The 8,058-nt window shown below is 37.8% G+C and overlaps 1 protein-coding gene across 3 annotated transcripts in view; it reads right to left on the reverse strand.

Annotated features, from left to right (window-relative positions):
* slc4a5a (solute carrier family 4 member 5a) overlaps positions 1–8,058 on the reverse strand; it is a 37,203-nt gene that overhangs the window by 21,550 nt on the left and 7,595 nt on the right. For all 3 annotated transcript variants that reach the window (XM_017306887.1, XM_017306888.1, XM_008417290.2), the window contains 2 exons: positions 3,430–3,642; positions 340–469 (listed from right to left, as the gene is read on the reverse strand). In XM_017306887.1, the coding sequence (XP_017162376.1) occupies positions 340–469; positions 3,430–3,642 (343 nt within the window). The remainder of the gene's footprint in view (positions 1–339; positions 470–3,429; positions 3,643–8,058) is intronic.

Here is an 8,058-nt window from a genome sequence, read left to right on the forward strand (position 1 = left end):
GTGTGTGTGTGTGTGTGTGTGTGCGTGTGTGTGCGTGTGTGTGCGTGTGTGTGTGTGTGTACCAGGTTTTTATATTCTTGTGGGAACCTATTTCTGTCTACATTGTGGGGTTATGGGGACCATTGCTCCTTGTGGGGACATTTTCTTGGTCCCCATGAGGGAAATTTTTGTTTTTGGGTTAGTGGTTAAGTATGTGATGGTTAAGGATAGGGTTGGGACAAGGGTAGGAGTTAGGCTGTAGAAATTAATGGAAGTCAATGTGAAGTCCCCACAAGTGATGAAAACACGACTGTGTGTTTATGCGGGTGTGTGATGTGTGTTTTGGGCGTGGACACACACCTGGCCGACTCCTTCCACTCCAGCTCGTCACCTTCTCGCTGCAAAGTGTCCATCTCTGTGAAGAGCGTTGGCGTGGGCATGTCGTCATCTTCACTCAGGATGTAGCGTAGCCGCTCTGCTGCTGGAGACACTGCGTCGCAGAAAATAACTTATTTAAGATGTTTAAAAAAAAAAAGCTTAATATACTTATAGAAAGCTTTAGTAGCTCAACTAGGATTGAATTGTTTGCAATAGAATTTGAATCTGTGTTCATGATTGGGTAGATTTGATTGTTTAATTCTATACGTAAATTGGACTTGCTTGCCTTGGGATGACATTTGTTGTTAATTGGTGCTTTATAAATAAACTGAATTAAGTTGAATTAAAGGGTTCCAGAAGGGCATCTGCAAGGCAGCCATGAACCAGCATGTCATACTGTTACACACACATTCTGCTGGAAATAATCTGACAGTGGAACAATGTTATCAACGCAATTGTTCTGTATCCAGTGACCGTATCGAGGATATATTTAAGCGATTACCCTTTCAAGATGCTACATAACTATAGATCTCATACTGTTAAGAAAATTTTTACATTTTACGTAGAAGAAATGTAGAATTATTTTTCTAAAATGAATTGTAGTCAGTACTTCACTTGCAGGGAAGTTTTTAATGCATCATAAACACTCCATGCCTAACTTTGTCGCATTTAAGGTCCTGCAGAAAAGAGAACACAACTGAAGGTTGTTTCGTGCTCACAGAGCCCTACATCCAACTTAAGCTAATTTTAGCAAAGATGTAATCACCTCTTCCTGTCTTTCTCACTCAGGCTTTGGAGTTCATGAACTTTTTATTTTTATTTATTTATTGAAAAATCATGCTGCAGTCATTTTTCAGGTGCATCAGATGAAATTCTCCCAGCCCTCCAAACTTCGAGGGTTTAGAAAACCTGTTAAAACTTTGCACTGACATGTAATCTGAGTGACTTGAATGTTAAACACAAGGAAACAACAACTGCTGTTTTCAACAGGCAGTTTTCAAATGATGATTTCAATTATGAAGTGAAATTATAAGGAATTTGCTTACAGATATTTCTAATATTTACCAGAAAAAAAAAACTGAGAAATTCTGAGATTAATCTCAGAAATACTCTAGGAAAAACAAGAACATTTCTGAGTTTGAAAAGTAAAAAAGAAAAAAAAAAACATTTCCAAGTTTCTTTTTTTTTATTTATGCTGCTCTGTAAACTATAATCTGGCCCTGGTAGGACTCTACATGCCTCTAATTACTTTGCAAGAATTTTAATCTTTGATGGATCAATAGCATTGAATAACTTTACACACAGCTAGAAACTGTAAATCATTTCACATGACATATTATTTAAAAATGTGAACTGAAAGTGAATAAAAAGAATCCACTGGACAAAAACTAAACATTGTTTAGTTTGTTTGCAATCACAGGTTTCATCTATTCAGAGGAAGACACATAGCTGGAGAAAGTAATAATAATTCACAATTTTTTAACGGTTGTTTTGTATATTTATGTCATTCTTGTACGGCAGGCAGAACGTTTGAAAACGCTGCCACTTGCATCGAGTTCGTCTGATCAAGTACCTCTGCTTTCTTACCACTTATTGCACCACATGCATTTTGAAAATTGCTAAATAAAACCCCTCAATTCACCAGCACTCCTACCTCCAAGTATTTGAAAGCCAAACCAACAGCGATCTGCTGCCGTGTTTATGACAAAAGAAGAAGCAATCCCCACTCAGGCTGTGTCTCAGCCTCCTGCTGCTTACTGTAAAATGCCCAGAAGGGAGTTAAATCATATCAAAAGCATGACAAAAAGCCCTTCTTTAATTAAAATGAAAACTTCACCTGCATGCTGGCTGAGTTCAGTAAACACACTGAGCTGCTGCTGCAGGTAAATAAAGGGAAGAAATACACAAGTTGGTGACAAATGAATCGCAAAAAGGGCTGCAGAAATAAATTCAACGAATCGTTGAACGAATTCAACGAATGCTGCTTGTTGGATCAGAAGTATCCTAAGTATATCTTAAGAAATACTGTCACATTCAGTAAATTCTTGTTTGTCTTGTTTGTCAGACTAAAAGTACCTTTTGAAAACAACAACCTTCAAGCAGGTATTAATCATATTTTTCATTATTAAGTCCACTCCCATCCAGAGCAAGCAAGTAGCAAGAGGGGGAAGGAATAACTGTATTTTAACAGGAAGAACCTGAGTCAGTATGACTGAGCGTCTTCCATGAGCAACTAGTAGAAGAAGAGAAGACACTGAACAGAAAAGCATAGAGGCAAGAAGCACACAATCCTAATGCCACAAATACTTTTGTGAGTGGCTTTGTCTGGGGCTGCATTCAGCTCTGTTTAGTCTGGTTTAATCAAACTCTAGTTCGGTTGGTTTGGTTTGAGGTGTGAATGCTCAATTGAACTCAAATGTGGACCAAAAAAGCAAACTCTGGTCCACTTAAAAACTTCGGCCTCAGTTCGGTCGATGTGAATTTGAGACTGCTCCAAAAGCAGGAGGCAGACTATAGCACAGGGCATTCTGGGTAAATAGAACCAAAACAAACATGCGAGTCTAGCGCTACAAGGAGAAACAGCTTGTGGTCTTTCATGTTGTATCCTTCAGTAGTTCCTGGTGCAGCACCGCCACAGGCAAGGAGGTGAACAGGATTTTCAAATAGTGTGGATCGTTTGACACAGTCTAGATTACACTCTAAAATATGGCCTTTGGTACACGTAAATTGCTTGAAGGGTCAGATGGTATAAGCAGACTTAACCCTGATATAGTCAGTTCTGCTACTTGTGTCTGAGCAGGGAACATATTATATGCACAATGTAGCTGTTTGTAAGAAGGTGAACTAATTTTTTACTAATTTTTCCAGAATTATAGACTTGAGAATAGAATTATAGACTTCCATCTTCCCTGAATGGAATTCTACAGCAAGAGTAAGTCAGCTGTGAGTCCAGTGACATTTTAAGTGTTTTGGAGATATATATTCAGCATCCTGTGGTCTGCCTTCTGGATGAACCGTCTTTGTAACTGTGATGGGCTTTGTTGTGAGGCTTGTTTGTTTGATCGCTCTTACTTGTGCGGTTGATGTCTTGGAGACTCTGCTCAGCTGAGTCCATAAGTCCTTCCTCAATGTCTATGTCTCTGTAGCGGTCATGGTCCTGGTGTCTGTTGTGGCCGTAGTGTCTGTCCCGCTCCATGTCCTGAGCCTCTCGACTCGAACGCCGTCGCCTCCGTTTGCGGCGTAACCCACGAGACACGGGGACGCCGATGTAGACGGATTGATGGTCTGTGGAGGAACGTGGTTCGTTGATTAGAATCTGACACTGTGCCAGAAAAATAAAGTAACAACTTACCAGTGTTTTCACTTGGTTAAATGTTGAAGTACAGTCATGTTTCACGTACACTGTAACTCTAAAATTGCAAACTGTTTTATAAAGCACGGCTGTTTGAAAAAGGGTCACACTGAATAAAGGAAGTGATTTGATCACAGCTAAACATTATCAGTTAACCATATTTTACTTAAAAAAGAAAAGATATAGACAGAAACGTGAATTCTAGCTGAAAAAAAAAAAAAAGCTAGGACACACCAACGCCTTTGTAAATAGCATGATTACCACTGGGATGTTCATTCCAGGGATCCAGATCTGGACTTTGACCAGGCTCGGGATAAGTCCTTGGTTGACACACTTACAGTTGCTATCATGTACTTTTCTTGTTTCTTATTTTGAGTTCATGCCTAACATGTCCCCCAGTTCAATTAATTTTCATCTCGTCTTCACAAGGATATTATTACATAAATCCAGGCAAACTTTAGTTGTTCAGTTGTTTCATTTTTCCTTTAGAAAGTAATGTTTTTTCTCCTTTCTCTCCTCTAATGAATGTTAAACTTCTTATCTCTTTCTGATGGCACATTTAATGTCAAACATAAGAGTCAGCTGTAAGCTTAGTGACAACAGTTTAAGCCTTACTGTAGCATCCTATGGCCAGCCTGCAGGGTGAACTGCTGGAACTGGACATGTTGGTGGTTGTTTTTAGCATCCACAGCTTGCAGACTGTTTTCCATACAGTGGAAAAGGCTGATTTGAAATTAGACCCCACTTAATCTCTTGCGAGGCTCATAAAAGGCAACAATCTTCCTTCTCAAGGCTCTTTGGATCTCAACATGGTGTTCACTCTGACCTCAACAGTTAGGAGCATACCAAACTGCAAGTGTAAGGTTTAAATATAGTAAAGCTCCTTTAAAATGATGAATTATTGTGTTTTCAGTACCTGATGTGATACAGCTGTGTGTGATTCTAGCCAATTTATTGTCCCCAGGCAGCATTTTTATTATTTTACAGAAGGTTTAGATTTATTTTAAATATTCACATGTCCAAATATGTTTAAAAAACACAGACATTCGGATGTCGTAATTCTTTTGCATGTTATGTTTTGGATGATGTAACCTATATTAGGCTTTCAACATCAGTTTTAGTCTTTATTAAAACTCAACATGACTCAGTTTCATAACTCACGTAATCCCCGTCGGCGCCAAAACTGTGAATGATGTGAGTTAGATTGCCTGCTTCCAATTAAGATGTTGCTGTAACACTAATTTCCCAGAGTACTTCAGGTCGAATGGCAGAACAGCAGGGAGACGCACAGCAACTCAGGATGTTTCGACAATAAAAGGCACATAACCCTGCATAGGCAATATGAAATACATAACATGTTTCACATTATGAATCTTGCTCAGAGTCTCAGAACTAAAACTACATTGTCAAATAACCCATTTAACACAATTTTAACAGACAAATTGGAGGTTTGGACTTCATTTTGTATGTTTGCAGAAGGCCATTTATCGGGGTATATGCCACGAGAGATGGTGATGTATTTCCATTTGAATTTATGCCACATAGATTGGTTCCGGGTCCTGCTTGCTCCTATTGTTTTTAACCAAAGCTGCAAGGTCTGTACCATGAAAAATACGCAAAACTTAAAATATCTGTGAGCTACTGGTACAACAATCAAGTTTTTTGGTGTGTCATTGTGTCCAGTAATTAGCCGGTACCATCCAGTGCTTAGTTTTTTCATTTATCTGCTGATATCAAGGTGACAGCGGACTGTAGCCAAAACTTAGCCACTACAGCTAACACCAGGTTTGTAGCCGCCTGCTATTTCAAAGCTTGATGATATTGAAGATCCAGCGTCAGAAATGGGAAGACGGAGGTTAAAAGGAAGCTGTACGTGCTTCGTTCAGTGGAATAATTTGTTGGAGGAAAATAATGCCGGAGAAAATCCACTGTAACGGGAACAGGCTGAGAACAGAGGCAGCGATTCGGCACAAGGTAAGTCAATACTGTGTGTTGATGCGTTTGTGTTATACGGATTATGAAATTATTTTTAGGCAACTCCTTAGCTTTTGTTTATATGACAATTATATAAAATACATTTAACATGCAGTCGGAGCGACGAGCCCCTCCGACACCGAGCACGGAAATTTAAGAACAACCGAGAGCAGCAACGCTTCAGCCCGATCCAAACCACACAGGTAGTCAGTCAGATTAAGGCCCAAAACCTTCGCTTTACAGCCGTTTAAGTGGCACCGATCCACATAAAAACCCACAGAACAAATGGTACAAATGGTAGAAATCATGTATTTCCCGAATCCCGAAAATATGACATCTACCTTTGCTGTTTCAAAATTATAATCCACGTTAGAGTGAATTTTTCGACTTGGCTGCTAAAATCTGTTCTTGACGTAATTTCTCTTTTTCCCCTCTGAGATTCTGCTTAGAAAATGAGGTTATGAAGTTACATCCTCCCGCTGCTTTTTGTTTTTAAAATAGTAAATTTAGGTTTGCCTTGACTTTTATAAACTAATGCCTTTTATAGGCATCATTTTTTGTATTACTGTTGGTACAGATATTAGGCAGACACTGTGCTTTGCCTGCTAGTAGTTTAAATTAATTTCAGCTGCACACTTTCAAAAGAGTATTCAGATTTTAACATGCATTTTCTAAGTAGTAAATATTTCAGTTCACTCTTACTCAGTAACTTCAGTGTTGTTACACCTCTAAAACATTTTTTGTAGTTTCTTTGTGATACCAGAAGTATTTCACTTAAACATTTAATTTCCTGAGATATTGTCAATTTATTTTCAAGCAAAACTCTCAAAAAGAGCTGAGGATTTATTAGTTTTGATTACGTTGTGCAGCTAAATATGGACGCTTATTAGTTTTTTTTTGTTTTTAATTTTTCAGGTTTGCATCGTAACACTTTGTGATGTGTTTCTGAGTCATGATTGAGCCTCTGTGCTGATTACCTTTCTATTGGATCCAATCACCTGGACCAGCTGACGGCGTCCATCAGTCCATGTCTGATGGTCTGCCGGATCATCACAACGTGGACTAACTTTTTATTTACAGTACTTGGTTAAACTATGATCTTGAAACCAGAGCACCAGATATGCAAAAATCTACCTGCAGACTTTTGTTGGCTACCCTGACACTGCAGTCATCCTGGACGTGGCTGAGCCGGGCTTCCTCTCCTCCAGTGACGAGTTTTCATCACCAGTAAAGGCAAACAAGTCTGATGTCTGATTAGCTGCTAGGAAGTATATTATATATTCACTGTTCATTTTGCTATTCTGTTTGCACCTAAAATAAAATTGAATCTCATTTGTAATACTCTACATTTCACAAACCTTGTTTTCCCCATTTCTCTGTGTTTACGTTATATCAAGTATTTGCATGTAAGTGAGATGTTAAAACGCAACATTTTTAAGTAATAGCAGCAAAGAAATATGAATATTAAGCAATATGTAGTTAGTCATATAATTTAATATGCTGAATAAGGCTGAATGATATGACTTGCAAGATTTTTTTTCATACCAGATTTGATTTTAATCGATTCCTCCCGTTCTCAATTTCTATAATAAAATCACAGAAAATATTTTCAAAAAGTGCCTTTATTTCAATCATCTGTTCTGTGAGTTATATAAGGGAGCATTACAGTCAGGATACAAGAAATTTTAATTGCAAGAATGCAGTCATCATTTCAGCAGAATAAAGATGACATTTTATAACAATGTCTTAAAATTAAAATAAGTCGTTTTAATGAGAAATAAAGATTCAGATTGATATGATGCAACCAGCTCAGTCCATGTGGTTCTGACATTTTGTCAGTAATCAAGAGGATGTACATTTCCACCTCAACGACCAGGTAAGCATTAAGGTAAAAATAAAAAAAAAATAGAGCAAATACTGTATATAAAGAAAAGCAAAAAAGTTAATAGCAGGAGAAAAGTTGTTGGCAACATTAGCTCAGCCAATCTCCCTCCAGGAAGCCATCAAACAGAACTCCTGTCCAACTCCAGCTATAATAAAGATAAAAAGAGAAAGAAAGCGGAAAGTTAAAATAACAAATAATGCCAATTTAATAATTCAGATCTAATGTGTTCTGGAATCTATTATTGACATTTTACAAATTTCACAAATCAATTGGAAGGTTTCACAAATGTTTTATTTATTCTGCTATTAGTACAGAATAATCTAGTTAAGTTTGAAATGTCTAGGTGTTGTTTTTAAAGTACAACACATTAAAAAAGCTCAACATAGTGAAAAATTAAGAGTAATCGCCCTTTAGTTATTTTTCGAATTAGATGCTACATTCGGAAGCTAACTTCAGCTTCGACTGGGCACAATATAGACAGATCTATATA

The sequence above is a fragment of the Poecilia reticulata genome, linkage group LG9, assembly GCF_000633615.1.
Source record: "Poecilia reticulata strain Guanapo linkage group LG9, Guppy_female_1.0+MT, whole genome shotgun sequence".
NCBI classification, from domain to species: Eukaryota; Metazoa; Chordata; class Actinopteri; order Cyprinodontiformes; family Poeciliidae; genus Poecilia; species Poecilia reticulata.